General features: G+C 37.5%; 1 protein-coding gene across 15 annotated transcripts in view; it reads left to right on the top strand.

Moving 5' to 3' along the window:
* Ppip5k2 (diphosphoinositol pentakisphosphate kinase 2) overlaps positions 1-21,407 on the top strand; it is an 84,594-nt gene that overhangs the window by 31,029 nt on the left and 32,158 nt on the right. For 11 of the 15 annotated variants that reach the window (XM_023708378.1, XM_023708376.1, XM_023708370.1 and 8 more), the window contains exons 15-23: positions 2,366-2,491; positions 2,628-2,749; positions 2,982-3,164; positions 10,049-10,190; positions 10,903-11,126; positions 16,299-16,426; positions 17,041-17,155; positions 19,477-19,584; positions 19,675-19,791. In XM_023708378.1, coding sequence (XP_023564146.1) covers positions 2,366-2,491; positions 2,628-2,749; positions 2,982-3,164; positions 10,049-10,190; positions 10,903-11,126; positions 16,299-16,426; positions 17,041-17,155; positions 19,477-19,584; positions 19,675-19,791 — 1,265 coding nt within the window. The remainder of the gene's footprint in view (positions 1-2,365; positions 2,492-2,627; positions 2,750-2,981; positions 3,165-10,048; positions 10,191-10,902; positions 11,127-16,298; positions 16,427-17,040; positions 17,156-19,476; positions 19,585-19,674; positions 19,792-21,407) is intronic. The other 4 variants (XM_023708373.1, XM_023708375.1, XM_023708387.1 and 1 more) reach the window with 1 other exon arrangement.

Genomic DNA, 21,407 nt, shown 5'->3' with positions numbered 1-21,407 from the left:
TGAAGAATCTTAATAAGACTTTTAAAAAAAAAAATAACATGTGTATGAGGGCTGGTGAGATAGCTCAACGCACTAAGCACCAGCTTAGGCAAGCACAGGGGCCCAGGTTTGATCCCTGGTGCCACATGCCTCGTCCGCCCTGGCCCTGGGGCACGCTGAGCCAGCCACTGAGTCTGGGTGTGGTTGCACATGCCTATAATCCTAGCACTGGGGAGGCTGAAAACAGGAGGATCACTTTGAGTTGGAGCTGTGTGGTGAAACCTTGTACCAAATACATAATAAATAAGTCAAAATTAAAGATAATTTTTTTTTATGTAAGACCAAGTTCTATGGTGTGGAATTTTCCACTTGTTGCATCATGTCAGGGATCAGAAAGAATTAGACTTCAGAGCCTTTGGATTGTGGAATTTCAAATTAGGGATACTCAGCCTGAATGATCTTTTTTGCCTGTCACACTAAGAGCATTTTCTTCTTTAAAATGATAGTGAAACAATTAATGTGAATTGAAGTGATAGAATTTCAGTCTGCTGGTAGAACTGTAAATTGATACAATCTTTTTTTTTTTTTTTTTTTAATGTATTTGACCTTGCTACACAGCTCAAACTCATAGTGATCCTCTTGTTTTCAAGTTCCCCAGTCCTGGGATTACAGGCGTGTGCCACCATGCCTGGTCTTGGTGGCCGGCTCAGCATGTCCAGGGGTGGGGCCAGCACGGGATGCGGTACCAGGGATCAATCCCGGGTCCCTGTGCTTGTCTAAGCAGGTGCTTAGTCTACTGAGCTATCTTGCCGACCTGATACAACTTTCTAAATAGTGATTTAGCTTCAAAAAGTGTTGCTGCTTTGACCTTCAAGGTAATTGTAGTAATGGATCCCAAGTAAATAGTCAGATGTTCAGAGGATGATCTATCTGTATGAATATTCACAGTGGCATTATTTATTGTAGCAAAAACTGAAGTAGTGATTAACTTAAATGCAAATACATGTTTGAATTTGTTAATCTTCATGCATTTATGTTAACATTTGACCTAAATGTTACACTTTGTCACTTATCACTTTGTGATTACAACATAGATTAATTTTCTATATCCATATGTTTATGATGAAAAACTTCTTGTAAACAAGTATAATAACAATGTAATTTACCTGAATTCTCAGTTCTTACCAGCCTGCCTGATAAAGCATAAACTGCTAACAAGTCCCCAGAGAAAGCATGGCTTCCTATCCTCTTTAATGAATCATTCTTTTTTTTTTGATGGAACTGGGGATTGAACTCAGACACTTGGGCTTGCCAGGCAAGTGCTTATTCTATTGAGCCATCTCCCCGGCCCCTATGAATCATTCTTTTAATGTGTATAAATTATTTTTCAGTTGCTGTTGTTTTAAACTTTGACACAGTCAGATCTTAGAGCCATGATAACGGGCTGGTCAAAATTAAGTTCAGAAACCCATTCATGTAATGGTGTCTCACTCACATCTGACAAAGTAATCTAGAAATTATGAAAATTGCACTGTTCAAAAATGGCTCTGACTGCATGTCATTGTTTGCTGAAATTTGAACTAGGATAAATGTTAAGCTGTCAATTCAAATTTCTTCTAAAAAATCACGCAAATCCCCGATTCCCAATTGAGAAACATTCACTATAGTTAATGTGTTCTCCTTTGTGTGACAGCACTGTAAAGGCACTTAATATGAACAGAGGTCTGCTGTGGACCCTTCAAGGAGCTCATGGTCTATCAGATGTAGCATAACTAAGTTAAATACAGTAGCTGTGTCATGCAATGTAAGAGAAGCGATGCTGCTGCTGACATAGGGAGCCTTCTCCGAAGCATGAAAGAGATTCTGGATTTCAGTAAGATTTTCCTAAGTAGACTCTATTCCTGCTGAAACAACAGCCTACAAAGAGGAAAATTTGCCTCTAAATTTGAAGCTGGAAAATCACTGCAACAACTGAAAAACAATACGTGGCTTTTTTTGGTTAGGTGTGTTAAGAATTGTGTACAAAGTGAATCGTGTGTACTTATCCTCAACACAACCAATAAAATCTCAAATATTGAAGACAAAATAAGAAAAGATAGGAACATTTAGGGAATGGAATAATTTACATTTGAGATTCCATTGCAGAAGAGAGCACAGACCAAAAAAAAGTTGAGGTACGTCTGTTTAAAGTAACATACTTAAGACTGGGCGTTCTGGTGTGCGCCTGTAATTCCAGCACTTGGGAGGCTATAAACAGGAGAATCACTACAAGTCTGATTTAGTAGTGAGACCCTGAACACCCTGTAGGCCCTTCCCTAAAGTACAAAAAAAAAATAAAAAATAAAAAATAAAATAACATACTTAACATTGATTTACTTGTGCGTAGACAGCCGCAGAGAAGAGCCGTCCTTACTTTTGGTTCTGAAATGGGGAGGAGAGCTAACCCCTGCGGGCAGGGTCCAGGCCGAAGAACTCGGAAGAGCTTTCAGGTGTATGTACCCTGGAGGGCAAGGTAAAGCCTGGCATTTCTTGAATTTGGTTAAATTTATACATGTCATTTTCAACTCTTGAGTACTTTTTGATGTTAGTAAAATTTAAAGACAGCAAAATAAAAATATAGCTTAAGTGATTCGAGGATTTATTTTCAGGAGATTATGCAGGATTTCCTGGTTGTGGTTTGCTTCGATTACACAGCACCTACCGACATGACCTCAAAATATATGCCTCTGATGAAGGGCGAGTCCAGATGACTGCGGCCGCTTTTGCAAAGGTATCAATAGGTGGTTTCTTAAATTACTAGAGTTTTTATATAATATGGCAATTTAAGGGAGTTTTACTGAATCAGTATTTAAAAAGACCAGATGTGGAACTTCTGTGCTACCAACCAGCACTGATAAGCTATAGATAATGTATTGTGAAATTCAGCATATAACAGAAATGTGATGTCTTCAATTATTTTGCAAATTAAGTTTTCAACTATTGACTTTGTTCATTGTGTTTAGGGGCTGCTGGCTCTGGAAGGAGAGCTTACACCCATTCTTGTGCAGATGGTGAAAAGTGCGAACATGAATGGCCTTTTGGACAGTGACAGTGACTCACTGAGCAGTTGTCAGCAGCGTGTGAAAGCGAGGCTTCATGAAATACTGCAGAAAGACAGAGATTTTACTGCAGAAGATTATGAGAAGGTGGGTTGTAGCATGCTGTTGCATGTTATGAAACATTACATGCATTACATGAAACATAATTGTTGTGCTTATTGTACTTTAAATCAAATACTTTTTGTATGAACCAGGCAGAGAAAGAAAACGTGGACAAACTCTGGCCCTTGTCTCTCCCTCCCTTCACAGCAGCAACCTGTTCTGTCTCCTAGAAATAACTACAATCCCTTTCCTATTGTCATTTTTTTGTATCCTTACCATATCTAGAATATTGTTATTTGGGTTAGTGTACATAGATAACCAGTGTAGTCTGACTTTGGCAACTTATTTGGCAGTTTATTTATTTTAATTGACAATAATTGGACATATTCTATGTAACAAGATATATTGTGGGTTGTCAAAAGTATTGTGGAATGCTATGCAGTATATGCACTACCTCAAATCCTTTTTTTTTTTGGTGTGGTGAGAATACTTCAAAAACTCTTGAGAATTTTCAAGAACAAATAGAGTTCTCTTAATTATACTCACTATATCATGACTATCTTTTTGAATTTAAAGATCCATTCATTGTCATTCTCCTTGTGCTTTCAATTCCTGTCTTATTTTTAACATGCTGTATTTGATCTGGCTTGTTAGAAACCATCCTTTTCACCTCAGTTTCATGTTTTTTTCAGCAGAGCAATCTTAGAACATCTCCCCTTTGCTGCCAGCCTTTCACTGATGGTCAAACATACCTTTTACTGCGCAGTACGAGGAGTGTAGTCGCTGGGTAGTTCTGGAAACGAACAGAACTCAACAAAAGCTTGATGTACGTGGTCTGTGATCTCCTCTCCTTTCTGGAAGCTGAGAAAACTCTCGATAGAGGAGTATGAGCCTGAGTTGCCTAACCTGGCAGCATACTTTTAGCAAGGGCTGGAAGTTCTTTTCTGTGACTGACTGAGGCTTCAGCACCAGCGTGAGGTTTCCTAAATTGCTGGTCAAAATGCTACGTTGCTCCGACTTTCCTTTAAACTGCACCTGATTCTTTCATTTTGAATCCCATTTGTGGACAGCTTTGCCAACCGTGTTCACTGTGTTTAGTATTCCTTCTGCACTTGAAGCCTGGCTATTAACTGTTCTTGAAACTCTGCACTCTCTAAAAACGGCCATCAGGAGATTCAGTCCTAGCCCAGGCCCAGCGAGTGTGTGGGAGAGCTTCCAGCTACCCTGCGCCAGCGGGACCTGCCAGTCCCAGCCCAGGTGCAGCGTGGGTGAGACCCTCTTCCACCCCTTTGGGGCTCCCCCATTGCTCCGTAGCACCCCACCACCCCGCCCACCACGTGAGAATTTCTGCCGTGTTCTAGGGACCCCTAGATCCAGTCTTAGCCCAGGCCTGGTGAGTGTATGGGAGAGCTTCCAGCTACCCTGTGCTGGCATGACCTACTGGTCCCAGCCCAGGTGTAGCATGGGTGACACCCTCTTTCACCCTCTTGGGACGCCCCCCTTCACTCCATAGTACCCCACACACACACACCCCACCCACAGAGTAGGAATTTCTGTCACCTTCTGGGAACCCCCAGATCCAGTCCTAGTCCAGGCCCGGCAAGTGTGTGGGAGAGCTACCTCTCACCGCTACTCCACCTTGTCCCCTCCAGACTCAGCTCAGGCCTAGCATGCAGGCCTGAGGTGAAACCCTGTAGCTGCAATCCCTGCAGAGAGAGTAGGGGACAGAACCACCCAGCTAGTCCAGGAGCAGAACATTTTGCCAGAGAGGCACAACAGATTCACCCCCAAGGGCAGCAGCAGGAAGGAGCTGAGCACAGCAGCCACACCCAAGCCAGGTACAACTGGATAGATCCAAACTTTGTAGATCTGCCCCTGAACTTCAGTAGGTGCTAAGGTTATAACTGCACCAAAGCTCTACAACAAAAGTCAGAAGACAGTGCTACACAAAATGCCAACGAGAAGGAGCAAAATGCAATCTCAGACCCCAAGCCCACCCATAACAAGTGAAGAGGACACTAACACAGAAAAAATTGAGAATCACACAGCTGAAATCAGTGAATCAACGGCTTTTCAAATAAACTGCTGCAGAAAGGTATAGAGGAATTCAGATTGGAAATGAAAAAGGAAATATCTGTGGTGTTGTATCTGCTGTGCTGGGGTCTTATCTTATTCTCTGGTCTGTGAGTGTTTCTCCTACTCTTAGTTTAGCTCTTTCATTAAGATTCTTGGTACATTTGGAGTTGATTTGGTGTATGATGACAGGTGTCTAGTTTCATTTCTCTGCATATGGATGTCCATAGTACCATTTGTTAAACAAGCTTTCTTTTTCTCCAATTTATATTTTTGGTGTCTTTGTTGAAAATCAGCTACCTGTAAATTTATTTCTGGGGTTGCTGTTCTTTTCCATTGGTCTGTGTGTTTCATGCTAGTACAATGTTATCTTGGTTACTGTTACCCTATATAATGTCTAGAGATCTGGCATCATGATGCTTGTAGCTTTGTTCATTTTGTTCAAAGTTGCGTTGAGTTTTTGCTATCTCATTGCTCCCTTATGAATTTCTGATTGCCTTTTCTGGTTCTTGAAAGATGCACTCTATTAGTATTTGAACAGGAATTCTGTTGAATCTGTAAGCTGCTTTGCATAATATGAACATTTTAGTAATGTTAATTCTTTCAATCCATGAACATGGAAGGTCTTTCTACTTTTTTATCATTAAGTTTATTACATTGTGTTTTGTAATTTTTAGTGTACAGTTAACTTTCTTTTTTAAATTTATTCCTAGCTATCATTAATTTTTATAATCTTTATTATAGTCATTAACAGTAAGATTGATTTCTTGATTTCTTTCTGAGCAGGTTTCTTAATTAGTGTATAACAATACTAGTGATTTTTTTATGTTCAGTCTTTGATCTGCAACTTTACTGAATTTATCAATTTTAATAGTTTTTGTTGGAATTGTGAGATTTTTCTATTACAGAATCTTGTCAGCTATAAATTAAGTATAATTTGACTTCTTCCATGTCTGTATCAGTGTTTTATTTCATTTCTCTTGCCTAGCTGCTCTGGCTAAAACTTCTAGTACTAGGTTGAGTAAGAGTTATAAAGTAAATATCTTTGTCTCATTCTATTTCCTAGAGGAAATGCTTTCAGCTTTTCTCTGGGTAGTATTGTGTTGTCTGCAAGTTTGTCTTATATAGATTTTATTAGTTTAAATGTTATCTTTCTGTACTTAATCTTTCATCAGGAAGGTTGTTGATTTTACTGAATGGTTTTTCTCCATCTAAAGAGATAACCATTTGATTTTTATCCATGTATTATGTTTTATTCATGTTGAACTATCATTTCACCTGTACATAAGTCTTTTTTGATGTGCTGTTGAATTTAGTTTGCTTGTATTTTGTAGAGGGTTGTGCTTGTCTGCTCATTAGAGATAATGACCTATAGTTTAATTTTTCTACTTTATCTATATCTGGTTTAGTTATCAGGATAATGGTAGTTTCATTGAATGAGTTTGGAAAAGTTATGGTCTTTTCAATTCTTTGGGATAGTTTGAGGAGAATGAGTGTGAGAATAGGTCTTCACGTTCAGAGATTGTTTCGTTTGTTCTAGTTTGTTGTTAATGTTCTCCACTGTATTTATAATTTCATATTTTGAATTCTTTAGCTCCAATATTTGTTTACCTTTTAAAACTTATTTCCTTTAAACTCTTTCTCATTCTTATTATGAGTTTTCTCAATTTCAATAAATTATCTCTTCTCTTGTGTTTCATTGAGTTTCCTTAGAATAATCGTCTTGAGCTCTTTTTCAGGCCTTGCGCTTGTCTTTCGTCTCTGGAGCTCGTTGCCACCAAGGAGGCGTTCTATAGCCTTGCTGCTCGTGCTCTTCTTGTGCTCCAGTGTCGACATTTGCGCACACGGCACTTCTCTCGTGTCCCTTAGCTGTGTTCTAGGATTTCTGTAGTAAAGGACTTTCTCCTGCAGACGGGTCTTCTGGTGTGTGTGATAGGGCTTTGGTTCCATTGAGTGTAGTGCTGAAGTTCCCCATCATGTAGCTTCTTCAGCTGATAATTTAGGTGCAGTGCATGCAGTGGTGGGTCAAAGCACCTGCCAGTCTCTGTCGGTTATCCATGATGGAACTTGTCCAAGCCTGGCTTGGGTGGCACTGTGTGTGCAGGCCTGCAGGGTCAGAGTTCATGCCGGGAGGAAGTACGCGGAGTGGTCCTGATCGGAATAGAGATACTGTCCATGAACTGCCTCTGGAGCAGTGCTGTGCTACGCACGCCCTGTGACTCATGAAGCTGATGTGAGCTGCAGGGCTCCACAGCAGCAGACTTGCAGAGATTCCTGTTTACCTTTCCGCAGCAAGAGGAGGATGTTTCTATTTCAGAAGAGTCCAGACTGTGGCACCAGAGTAGGGAGGGAAACATGCACTCCTTTATTCCCGTCATTGCAGTCCTGAGGATTCCTGCTTTGCGGAGCCCCCTTGTCACCGGCATCTTACCTCAGTGCTCCTCTCCCAGAAGTCTCAGCAGCATGCACCTTTCTTCCATGTGCCTGTCTTTTGTAAGAGGAAGTTCACCTGTGGTCTACTTGGCTGTTTTGCTGGAAGTCTAATTTACACTTTTAATTACTATAATTTCTTTATTTTCAAGGCTTCCATTCAGGGTTGTTTTCCTTTTGAAGAAAAAAATAGTACAATAATTCTATGAATCTGCTAATGGTGAATTCTTGGGACTTTTTTGTTTGTGTAAATATTTGACTAATAATTTACTAATAATTTTACTAAATATCTACTCAATATTTTCACTGATATAGGACTTTAGAATGATGCTTGGTAGGCAATATTTGGCTTCAGAGTTTAGCTGTTAGTCTTACTGTTACACCTTTGCAAATAAATTTTAATAGCTTCTGGCCACTTTTAACATTTTATTTATTTTTAATGTATTTTGTACAGGGTATATAGGGTCTTACTACATAGATCAGACTTGTAGTGATCCTCCTATTTTCAGCCTCCCAAGCACTGGGATTACAGTCTCAATCTCTGTCTCAGGGGTGGGGCTGGCATGGCATGCCAGGGATCGAACCCCAGTCACTGTGCTGTGCCTAAGTAGGCACTTTAGTCTACTGAGCTATCGGACTGGCCCTAACATTTTATTTTTGTTTTTCTTTCTAGCAGTTTTTGTTGTGTTTCTAGATATAAATAGGCCTTGTTTTCCTCGTGTGGCTTTGAGTACTCTGACCTCATATGCTAGACTATTGCTTTACCTTTGAACTTACCTCCCACGCCCGTGTAGATTGACTTATATTTTGCTAATGTTTTATTGGGATTCTTTGACCTGTGGTTTGATACTTGTTGTTGGTTTTGAAAAGTTTTTCTGATATATTACATTTCTTACTTTTTTCTGAGTTGTCTCCCAATGTGTGTTTGTTAGCACTAATCACTTTGTCTTTTTTCATCTATAATTTGGATTTTTTTCAATTATTTTGTCTGTATCCTAGAAACAGTATTCTAATCTATATTTTAATTTACCAAAATGTCTTTGACTATAGTTAATATGCTTTACAGTCAACCACTTTTTTTATTCTAAATTTTTATTTGCTTTTTAAAAATACTTGGTAATCTTTGATTTTTCAAGGGTCTTTTTTGTCTTGAATGTAAACAGAAATCTTATTTTTTAGTGTTTGTTGGAAAATCTAATGGCTGAATCTCATTCTGTCTGTGGAGGGAACTTTAGATCTTGTGTCCTTGTGTGTCTGAATGTCATTAGTTGTGGGTGGATATTTTATTTGTTTATGGAAATATATTAAGCTTAAGATCATTTTCTCTTGTGGTATTTTTATTTGTTTCTGTCATGCCTGAAAGCATAGCAGTCTGATTGTCTTCAATCACTTTCAGAAACAGATCTTTTGTGACCCGCTGATTGAGTAATACCTCATCTACAGTTTGGTTGTGGGTTGATTTGCTTCCAATTCATCTTTGTTTCTTAAAACTCTGGATTCAAAGGATTTACCAGAGTTCACCTTTGGGTGAAACTTGAGCTCACCCAAAACTTTAACTTTTTCTTAACCCAACATAGTTATTAAAGTTACCCACCTTCTCTTTATAACTAAGGAATGTTTTCAGGGCAAAAACAATTCTTTAATGGCAGGCTCTCTTCATAGGTCACTTGTTTGCAGAATTCTGTTGCCCTAAACTTGTTATCTCTGGGAGCCTTTAAAGCAAAGATGCAGACATTCTTTCCCCAGAACTTTTACTTACTTTCAGCAGTTACATTCTGATTTCACTAAAACCAGAAGTGTAATTCTACTTAACATTTTTTATTTTGTAGGCACGAACTTCATGTGGAACTTAACTTGCCAGGCTAAGTGCCAAAACTGGAGTTTGCAGCTGTATTATACACTGGTAGCTTTTGTTGAATGGAAAAGGAACTCACTTCAGAGGAATAATAGCTTACTGGTTACAAACATGAGTCTGTAGTCAGACTACGTGTATTGGAATCCTGCTCCCGCACATACTAGTCGTTTGATCTTCAGAAAGTTGCTTCCCCTCAGATCTAGGGTTTCTCAGGTGGCACAAGGTGATGCTGGTAATAGAGACTTGGTGTAATTGCATGTAAATGTATGTCTGGTGGTTAAAGCCATATTTGTGTGATACAAATCAGTAACCACTCATTAGATCTCCTGGCTTAAGTTAGAGTACTTTCACCAGATTTTCTTTATGGGTAATAAGTCAATCTTCTGGTAGCTAAACTTCATTACTTATGAAAGTAATGTGAAATTCCGATGCTTTTACCTATCTCTCAATTGTATTATCATACTTTGGATGTCATCTCAATTTGCGAAATGGAAGTAGTCTGGAAAATTATGTGTGTTCTCTTAAAGAGCTAGGCATAACCAGTTATAAAATATAATCTGTTCATTTGTAGCTTACTCCATCTGGAAGCATTTCTCTTATCAAATCAATGCATTTAATTAAAAATCCTGTGAAGACCTGTGACATAGTTTATTCTTTGATTCAAAGTTTGACTTCTCAAATCAGACATCGAATGGAAGATCCAAAATCATCAGGTAAAAACTTTTTAAACTTAACATAAATAAACATCAGTCTCTTTTTAAGAAATCAAACCTCTGATGATCAAGTTACAGTATGAGTTAACATATGCATCAAAGAAACAACAGCTAAACTACGATTATTTTTATCCATCAGGTTATGAAAAATGTAGAACATTCTCATTTGATTAGGTATTTAGCATTGTTGGATAGTTACGCACTGCGTAGTAGCTCAGGAAGGAGGAGCAAGCAGTGTTATGGGCTCTGGCGCCTGGGCTGGCCTGTTAACACCTGGACAACTTGGACATCCTAGAGTTTTTTACTGCTACACACTTGTTACTAGAAGAATTTAATTGCTAAGATTCTTTTCTGCTAAAGGTAGTCTTCCTTTTCTTTTAAATACAGGAATGTAGTTAAAGAAGAGTAGCGTCTATACCAAGGAAAAGGACTTCCACAAGTCCCATTTTCAACACAAGTTTTTATGTTAAGTTTTATTCAAGACTGAAAAATTGGGGCCAGGGAGATGGCTCAGTGGAATAAGTGCTTCCCTGGCAAGTGCAAGGGCCTGAGTTCAATTCCCGGTTCCGCAAAAAAAAAAGACTGAAAAATATTTAGTTGCTAATGGGATATGCCTATAATAATATTTTCTAGCTTTTTGTAGTTTTACTATATAACTTTAAAAGTTTCTGATATTCTGATTTGAATGTACTAAAATGTTATGTTGTTTTAGATATTCAACTTTATCATAGTGAAACCTTGGAGCTTATGCTACGTAGATGGTCCAAGTTGGAGAAAGACTTCAAAACAAAGAATGGAAGATACGATATTAGTAAGATTCCTGACATATACGACTGTATAAAATATGATGTCCAGCATAATGGTTCTTTGAAATTAGAAGATACAATGGAATTATATAGGCTTTCAAAGGCATTAGCAGATATTGTTATCCCTCAGGTAACTAATTCTTAAGAATCAGTGTTCTTATAAAGTTTTAAAAATATATTTTGAAGATATCTAGAGTTGGTTTACATGACAGGAAAACATTTAAATTAAGTAATTTGATTTTATAAGCCTGTATTTTTCTGTTACTAATATATCTGATTTCCTAATATTTTGATTTTAGGTCTTTTTAAAAATAAATTCTATTATTAGAGCATTTTTAGGTTTATAACAAGATGAAATGGATAAAAACCAAAAAAGATGGAGTGGATGGTGTAAAGATTTCCCGTGTACCCTCTGTCCCCATTATGAGTATCTTCCACCAGAGTAGAATATTTTCTATTACTGATGGACCTTATTGACAAACTAGTGTCACCAGAGGTCCACAGTTTACATTAAGATTCTGTGAGCTTATACTTACTTACAGTGATTTGCATCCACCACTATAGTATTGTGCAGAGTAATTTTCTGCTCAAAGAATATAACTTTTTAAAATTTAAGAATTTATACTCTTCAAAAATAATAATGCTAATAAACAAATCAACTGAAGACAGTGTAGAAAAATATCCCTTATCAAGTGCTTACTGGGTACCCAGTACTTGTGTACCAGCTTTATGTCATGGAAATATGTGGGGAATAGGAAGAAAAGGTATCTGCAAGCTCTGTGTAAAAATCTGCCCTGCGAGCTGAGGATGCAGCTTAACAGCTTCTCTTGCATGCCTGAAGCCTTTGATTAAATCCCCTGCACAAAAAAGAAGTATAAAAGAAGAAAGGAAAATGGCAAGTCTTTTTACTTTATTTGAAAGTAATGTTAGAGGTCAAGTTAAAACAGTTTTGGGGACATGGGTCTTATTATTATAGGTGAGTAGAAGGGAACGTGTAATCACAACTCAACTCAGAGGTAATCATGCAGAGAACCACGTTAATGACCAAGGAACACGTTAGAAAGCCCATTGCTACCAAGAATACATTACAGGAGAAAAACACCAAAAGCCTTTCTAGTATCTTTGCCCAACTCGATTAGTAACAATGATTTGTATGTGAGAAAGTGGATGTTGGAGTAGATCAGATACTTCAAATGTGAGCTAAGTTAAAAGATGGGACAAATAGGATTCATGAAAAGGGTAAATATCAATAGAAAGTTCAAATAAAAGCAAAAAAAGAAAAAAGAAAACAGCATTACTATGTATAACCATAAAAAAAAATAGAAAGTTCAGAGAGCTTCACTTGTAAGTACCCATGTATAAAAGTGGCTAAAAGAACGCCAGGGTACATTTTCTAATGGTCATAGCTAGTCCATATTAACATTATGTCCAGTCCCCATGAAGCAGCAGCCACATACTTACTTGGCCACAAAAGTGATCTTATGATGAACAGTTTATATAGTATGAAGGAGTGATCTATAAACTTGAATCTTCTTTACAAGGGGGTAAAGATATCTTGGTTATCAAGAATATGCCTTTGGGAAACATCAACTTAGAAAGCAGGACAGTATTTTTTTTTTTTTTTACTATTTCACTTTTCAGAATTGAAGGTATGTTAGCTTGAAAGAGTTGCAGCTGGGGATGGTGGCTCATGCCTGTAATGTCAGCTTTGGGGGAAAGTGAAGCAGGAGGATTGCAAGTTAATTTTTTTTTTTTAATTTTTTATTTATTTGGTCTCACCATGCAGCTCCGACTCCCCAAAGCTGGGATTACAGGCATGTGCCACCATGCTACACCCAGTTCCAGGGCCAGCACAATGCACCTGGTGTTCTGAGGCCAGTGCAGCATTTGGTACCAGGGATTGAACCTAGTTCCTTGCACTTGCTGGGCAGGTGCTTAGACCACTGAACTGTCTCCCCAGCTCCACGATTTCAAGTTAGAGTCCAGCGTGGACAATTTAATGAGACCATATCTCAAACTAAAATTTAAATAAAGGTGACTGACAATGTAGCTTATTGTAGGTGCTTACCTTGCATAAATAAGGCTCCAGGTTCAATCCCAGTACCACACACATAAATACTTTGTTTTAATTATTGTTATAATTTTTCTTCCTGTTTAAAATGAAAAAGACAAATTTTATTCTTCAAAATCTTTAAATTTTATTGTTTATTCATTTTGTTGAGAAAAAGAAAATAGCAATGAAAGTTTCAAAACAGGTTAGTAGGGCAGTTACAATAATTAATACGTTACGTATTGTCTTCATAGTAGTTATTCAGAGGGCAAGATACAGACATGATATCTTGTCTAAACAATATTAGTACAGACATTTCTTCTCAATAAACTAAGAGAAAGTAGCTGTATATTTATCCTAATTATCTTGTATATACATATATGTAAAAGGCTCAAGTCAGCAACTTCTGCCAGTTACCAGTTGTGCTGATAACACACTGCCGTCACGGACTATTGGACTATATTGGACTTTATTTTGCTAAATCCAAGTACCTACAATCTTTCCACTGGCATCGAGTGTGAAAATGTCTTTTAAAGACTTCTCCAAGTACAGCATCTCTAACTGCAATGAAACTCATCTCTGACAAAATAAAACAAAAAAAGGAGATAGGTTGGGAACGACAGAAGCTAGGAAGTTGATCAGATGTGTGTAGGTGGGACTAGGCCTCAGTGCCTAAAGCAAACAAGCTACCTCAAAATTTTAATTTTGCAAAATAAAAGGTTTTTATAATATGGGATACTTGAAGATTACTCTCAAAATGAACACAGTTGTTCAGGATTCATTTTTAACTGTGGTAAAAAATAGAGGATCTCAGTCTAACACTGATGTGCTAATAACCAAATAAATTTACTAAATTAGCATCCGTCTTTGTTATAAAGTTCAAGATAGAAAATTTATTCAACCTTCCTACTGAAAACTCCAGAAAGAATAATCATTGATAATTCTGAATTTACTTTGAAAGTATAATTTGTTTCTTTGATTTGCATTGCTTTGACATTAGACCAAGCTTAGTGTCTTGGTTGTTACACTTATGTTTTCAGTGAAGATTTCCTCCTCCTCCTCCTCCTCCTCCTCCTCCTCCTCCTCCTCCTCCTTTGGATTCAAACTCAGGACCTTGTGCTTGTCAGGCAGGCACTTATGTCTCTGAGCTATATGCCTGGCCCCTCTTCCCCTCATCTTGTATCTTACACAGTTCTTTTTTTCTTTTCTTTCTTTCTTTTTTTTTTTTTTTTTTTTGGCCAGCTCAGCCCAGCGTGGGGGTGGGGCTGGCTGGCATGTGGTACTGGGGGATCCAACTGTGGTCCCTGAGCTTTGCCTAAGCAGGCGCTTTAGACCATTGGGCTAGCTTGCCAGCCCCAACAGTTCTATTTGTTGCAGAAGTATTACAGCTACATACGAGAATATAGCTTTCTAAAACTTACTTGGTTCCGAAGAATGCTCACAGGTGAGCAAAGAATGTGTTTTACTTGGAAATTGATAATACCTTTGTTTATAAAACTAGAAAGTTTTTTATTAGGAAAAAACTCACTATAACATTACCAGCCAATTATATGTCAGTGTTTTGGAATATTGTCAGAGCCTTCTTTAAATTCATGCATATACAGTTATTACTTCATACATGTAACAAAGTATTTATAAAAATGGGGTCAGGAAAATACTGTTTTACAATCAGATTTTTTTCCTCTTCATTTACCATCAGGTACTTCTCTCTGTATCAGTAAAGCTATGTGTAAATTTATTTAACTAGTGTCTGTACAGGGAAACCTGGATTCTTTTAATTTCTCTCTCTTTACATATGTGTTTGCATATACTTAACCGTATTTCCTTAGCTTTAGAGCTCTTTAACTATTTTTTAACCCAGACCAGCAATATATGAACATACCTATTTTCTTATGGCTTGCTAAAACAAGTAAATTTTCTTTCTAATGATATTTTAATTTCAACAGTTTTATTCTATTTACATATAAACTCACAAATACACACGTAACCCTTTTATATACCTCGCTCACTGTCATACATATTGGCAAGAATACTGAGTGAATTTAGGAATAACAGCTTTTAGGTAAACGATCCCCAGAGGTTCACTTTTCATGGGTACCCCATCTGTAATCAGTCACATTTTCTTTATTAAACAATTTTGAGATGTGCTGTCTATAGATTTTTTATCATCACAGGGAATAGTTTTTAAATTAAGGTTTCCCAGAATGAATTTGGAGGGAGAAGAGGTGTGTGTTTCTTCCTTCTTCCATATTCTTTCTTTCAGCTTATTCTTTCTGTTTTTTTCCCTTCTCACACTCTCCTATCCCATGAACTTTTCTAATATCCAGTTATTTTCTGATGTACTATTTTGAACCATAATTTTCAATACGATTCATAATTACTAAGTTCTTTGCCACTTCACATTGCATCAATTCATTATAATTTTACTTAATTCATAATTATAGACAGAAATTGGGTAATTTCAGGCATCTTTGCTCACCACCATTTAAAATATTAAGAATATTGGCCAAAGGCTTTTAAAAAATGTGCATCAACATTGGAACAGAAAAAGGTCTGTTTGGAGATCGGTGGTTGTTGATTTTTTTTTTTTTTTTTTTTTTTTTTTTTTTTTGTGGTGCTGGGAATCGAACCCAAGTCTTCTGTGTGCCCAGCAGGAACTTTTACCTCTGAATCACATCCCTGGCCTCCAAAAATCTCAGCCTTAATTTGTATTTCCTTTCATGTTATTGCCTTTTTTCTGTCTTAGTTATTCTCTCCTTAATCTATGTTTTAATAGTGTTTTAAACATTTAAAAATCTCCTGATTGGGCTGGCGAGATGGCTCAGAGGTCTAAAGCACCTACTTAGAACAAGCTAAGCTAAGCAAAGCAAAGGGCCTGCGGTTCAATCCCCAGCACCACATGCCAGCCAGCCCCGCCCCCTGGTGGGCTGAGCTGGCCGCACACACACACAATAAATAAATAAACAAATAAAAATCTCCTGATTAAGTTGAATACTATTACAAAGGATTGCATTAATTCATTCATCCTCCTTTCTTTAGAAGTTACTTGGCTTTTAAATTCTACTACAGAATCCTTCCAATGATGTTTATGGTTTGAAAATAGTATATTTGCAGCTATCAAACAGGTAAACTGAGTATAAATGTCTTAATACAATTATTTGTGTCTCCCTAAAATTCCTTAATTCAGGAGTACATTTGTTAGAGCTCTTCATTATTACACCCTTTTTCTAATACTGTGTATTTTCTGCTCAGGAATATGGTATAACTAAAGCTGAAAAACTGGAGATTGCCAAAGGCTACTGTACTCCTCTAGTTAGAAAGATTCGCTCAGACCTGCAGAGAACGCAAGATGATGACACTGTAAATAAACTCCATCCGGTGTAAGAGACTGCGCTAGTTGTTTAAGTCCACAGGCATCTGCTTTTGCATACTTCAAATCTAAATTATTTTTTGATGTTTCTATATAGAAATCAGGAGCATATCACTTGATATTTTGTGGAAATAGGATTATCTAGCTATTCCCATTAATTAACTTCCAACCAAGGCTGGTTTTGGCACCAATTTGGAGAAAAGCAGAGGTGACTGGGGAAGAGGGGATGTGTGTCATCATTTCATGGGGTCGGCCCTCTGCCCTGTTCAGCTGCGTAAATGTTTGTGAGTATCCTTAGGTCTATACTCTGTCACCGCTGCTGGAGGAGCTAACATAACCTCTTAGAGTTAACTCGAGTAATACTAAGTTGATGCTCTTTGACTAATCACAGCGGACCTAGTTAGTTCCAACTAACTTATGTTAGAATAATGTCTATCAAAAACCAGTTTCTCCTCAGTTCTGGAAGTTACTCAATTATGGAGTTGTGGTTGGAAGAGTGATAGGTTTATTTATTAGGGACTTTTACTCCTAGGAAGATTAAATTCCATTTTATAAACTAATTTCTATACTTAAGAAGTTTTTATTACATGGTTATGTTTTAATATTGCATGCTTCTAACTTTAGGTATTCCAGAGGTGTTCTGTCTCCTGAACGTCATGTCCGTACCAGATTATACTTCACCAGTGAAAGCCATGTACATTCTTTACTATCTATTCTTCGCTATGGTGCCTTATGCGATGTAAGTACAGCAAGCTTGTCCAATTTAACTAATAAATGGTTTTTAAACTTGTAATCACATCACTGTGATTTTTACTATGAAACTATAGTAATTAATTGCCAATTTTTATGACATACTATCACTTCCCAAGGATTTATTATACACCAAGCACTGCCGGATTTTGGGTGCAGTAACGTTCTTTCCTGTAAGAAAGGTCCATGTGACCAACCAATAACGTAAATTTTAGGTGATATTACAGATCCCTGATAGTGTGAAAAAGAGAATTTGAGGGATCAACTCTAGCATGCAGGGTCTGCATGGACAGGACTTGTGTTTGACCAGACGCCGCACCTCTGCCTTCTGTCACCTAATGGCATGCCGAGACTTGTGGCTTAAAACCACCACGGCTCCTTTATTTCCACTTCCCAGAATTTAGAGGATTGCCTAGGATCAGTCAGTCACTTTAACCGAGGGTCTCGTGAGTTTGTAGTCAGATAGTGGCTGGCACTCAGTCACTTCACAGGTGTTCTCACATGTTTAGTGCTTGGTACTTAGCAACTGGGACCACATTTGGGGTTGCTGAGTAGAATGACAGCATCTGACCTCTTTATGTGACCTGCTTTCTCAAAATGCAGCTGAGTTCCAAGAGGAAGTGCCCAGGAAACTGAGTTTCTAGCGAGGCCGTCCTGCTTTCCTGTGATAGCAAGGTGCAAGTGTTCGATGTTTCTCTAGCCAAAATTCTAAAATCTAACATAGTATCATTCAAGTGGAACAGTTTTGATTGAGGCAATCACAGAATTCTATCTGGGTTCAAAAAAACAGGAGAATAAATAACTCACATTGCTAGATGCCTGGCGTTTCACTGTCATGTTGTAAGAATATATAGGATTCAATATATGCCTTACAGCCATTTTTGTAAAATACAATCCCCCATAAAAAAAATAATAATCATAATAAGGAAAATAGAGCATGTGTATAATTTCTGAAAAAAAATCATTGCAGTAAAAGAGACATTGCCATGTTCCTCACTTTGAGCACACTTGTCACAAGCTGATGCCACTCTCCACAGCAGTGCTAGACGTCCTTCTCGTGAGTGTCTTCAGTTGCACGGTTGTGGCTGCCTTGATATCCTAACCTAATTCAGAGGGGTTACCTTGCATTGTCGTTCTGACTTGCGGGAAAAGCCAGAAGGGACTGCATGAGTCCAGTGGATGAGGACCCGCTGTGATAGTTGTACGAGCTTCCTCTCTTGGATGGCCCTGGGCAACAGCATTCGCGAGAGATTTTATTTGTAGAGAAACACTCATGGAGGAGTTCCAGAACTGCTTCAGAAATTGGCAAGAACAATTAGAGAAGTGTGCTCAGAGCAAGGGAAGTGTTTTGAGAATTAATGGTAATGTGACTTCACTGTAATAACTTTTTAAATTTAAATATTCATAATATTTTTAAATCACCCTTTGTGTATTCATTGTCCATTATTATTTATATTCTTCTCACATGCAAAGTTCACTTAAACTATTACAAATTATTCTTTCTGCTTTTACAAATTATTTTTTTTACAAATTATTCTCACCAGCCCTCTTCAGGTATACTTTTTAGAGCATAAACCTGAATTCTAGGATCTCATCATCTGTATCAGCCACCTCTAAACTCACATAAAAATAACGGTGATTTCAGGTTTCTCTCACATTTTCAGCCCACAGCAAGCAAGGTCTAGTAGAGGAAAGGTGTTCATGTCTTGGGGACCAGGAAGTCAGGAGGAACTGGAGAGGGAGAAAGCCTTCTATGTCCAGTACCTGCTGACCTGTCTCCAACCACTTCCCGCCTTCTAACAGGATGTTAGCCAAAACACCTGGGTGTTCACTCCCCTTTCAAACACATAAGGTTGTCAGACCCTTTTCAATCTATGTCACAGCAGGAAATAAGGGATATTTACTGATAAGCTCAGGTACAAAGACTGTATGATAGGAGAGAAAAGAGCACTGTCCTTAAGGAGGGATTGAACACTTTTGATCTTCTTTTGCACTTACAAGATTAAAAAGTGTTCCTTTTCCTTGGAATTCCATAATGGGTAATGTATTGCAAGAAACTTTCAGTTTTTACATTGTATAAACTATTTTGTAAAACGTTCCCACCTGAGTTTCCAATGGTACTCACAGAAGATTTTAAAATAGTTTATTTTAACTTACTGAGACGTAAATGAAGTTATTTTGAAACAGTTATGCACAGTAATGTGCACCTGTGTGTGTGGTATTGCTCAGGGTTAACTGAGCTACTGTGATGATAGGGAAGTGCCTTTCAAGTAATACAGTATGAGAAAATACCATATGCCTTTTATTCAGGAGTCGAAAGATGAACAGTGGAAACGAGCCATGGACTACCTGAACGTTGTCAGTGAACTCAACTACATGACTCAGATTGTCATTATGCTCTATGAAGACCCTAACAAGGTAACCAGGCTCTGGATTTGTCTATACTGCCAGAGGTAAATAGATTGCTTGAACTTAGTCACTGTAAAAATGTTCCTTCATGTATTTTAGGATCTTTCTTCAGAAGAACGCTTTCATGTTGAGTTACACTTCAGTCCAGGAGCCAAAGGTTGTGAAGAAGATAAAAATTTGCCATCTGGCTATGGATACAGACCAGCTTCCAGAGAGGTAATGCAGATGGAACTTTCACTGCCTGGGCACTACCGTTTTAGAGTTTCATGAGGTTTCTATAAAGGTTTGCTCTTAGTTACTGTGACCAAATCTTAACTTCATACTAGAAAAATGTCTTTAACTCTTTAAAATATGATTTGGATAAACAACATCTTTATACATAGAATACTTCAGAACTTTATCTTTATTAGACTGGATTTGAAGCCCAATATTTAGAATGGTAATGCTATGTTTGCTTTTTTTTTTTTTTTTTTTTGGCAGAACTGGGGATTGAACTCAGGCCCTTGCGCTTGCCAGGCAAGGACTTATTCTACTGAGCCATCTCCCCAGCCCCAATTTTGTATTTTTTATTGTTTTTTTAACGTGTTTTAGCACATTAAACATAGTGCTAAATACTTGGCATTGTAATCTTTACTGTGTTAAGGATTAAATACTGCCTACAAAATTTTATGGAAAAGTAACTTTTTTTTTCCTTAAAATATTTGCTAAAGATAGTTGTGTGGAGGTCATCTGGACGTGGGGTTTTCTTTGTGAGGATGTTTTAAATGCTGTGTTCCATTTCTTCATTTGATACACTATTTGGGTTTCCTGTGTGTTCTTATATCCATTTTTAGCAGTTGGGCTTTTGAATTTTATCTGAATTTTCAAATTTAAGATATATAGTTGTTTGGTATCCTTATGTTATCTTTTTGTCCTCCATAATGGTGGCAAAACTGTAGCACGTGTGCCACATTAGGTTATTTATATCTCTGAAAGCTCCCAAAGGTTCACCATCCCTAGTTTATAAGTTCTATACTGTTGTTCTTTTTTTCATACTGGTAACTTCTTAATGTATCATCCCTCATTGAATCTTGGCAAGGATTTGTGATTTCATATTTTCAGAGAACTAATAATTTCTCTTGTGAATCCTTTTAGTGTACCTTTGTACTTTTATTTCATTAACCGCTGATGTTAACGTCTCCGCTTCCTTCTCTTTCTCTTAGGTTTGTTTTATTGACCCACTCTGATGTATCGCAGAGTGTATTTGAAGTTCTTTTTTCTAATAACTGCATTTGGAGCTATTGAGTACAGTACCTCTTTAGTATACCTTTAGGATTTCCTTAGCTACATCGGATAGCTATGTTTCATCATTTATTTTACAGTATTTAAAATCCCAGGTGGCACACACCTGGAATTATAGGTGTGTGTCACCATACCCGGTTTTGGCACAGTATGCGGTACCAGGGATCGAACTCGGGTCCTTGCACTTGCCAGACAGGCACTTAGACCTAGCTGTCTTTTTAATTTTCCTTAATCATGAAAAGTTAACAGTTTATGTCTAGAAAATATTTTTTGCCTTGTAGTCTACTTTGACAGTATAGACATAATACCTTTATCACTTTGTCTTTTTTTTCATTTTACTCTTAATCTTTTTGTATCCTTCTATATATTGTGTTATTTGTAAGCATAACAAATTTGATTTTATGTGGTTTTTTTTCTTTGATTTATGGCTTCAGGGATTTATGCCTGATTTCCAAATATGAAAGCTACCAGTGAGCTTTCATTGTGGTTCTTAGTTTAATTCTTAATCTATTAAAGGATATATTTAGTGTGACTTTTGTCTTTTAGAAAGT

The sequence above is a fragment of the Octodon degus genome, unplaced genomic scaffold (assembly GCF_000260255.1).
Source record: "Octodon degus isolate 3935 unplaced genomic scaffold, OctDeg1.0 scaffold00009, whole genome shotgun sequence".
NCBI classification, from domain to species: Eukaryota; Metazoa; Chordata; class Mammalia; order Rodentia; family Octodontidae; genus Octodon; species Octodon degus.
This window is presented reverse-complemented; position numbering and strand designations above follow the sequence as displayed.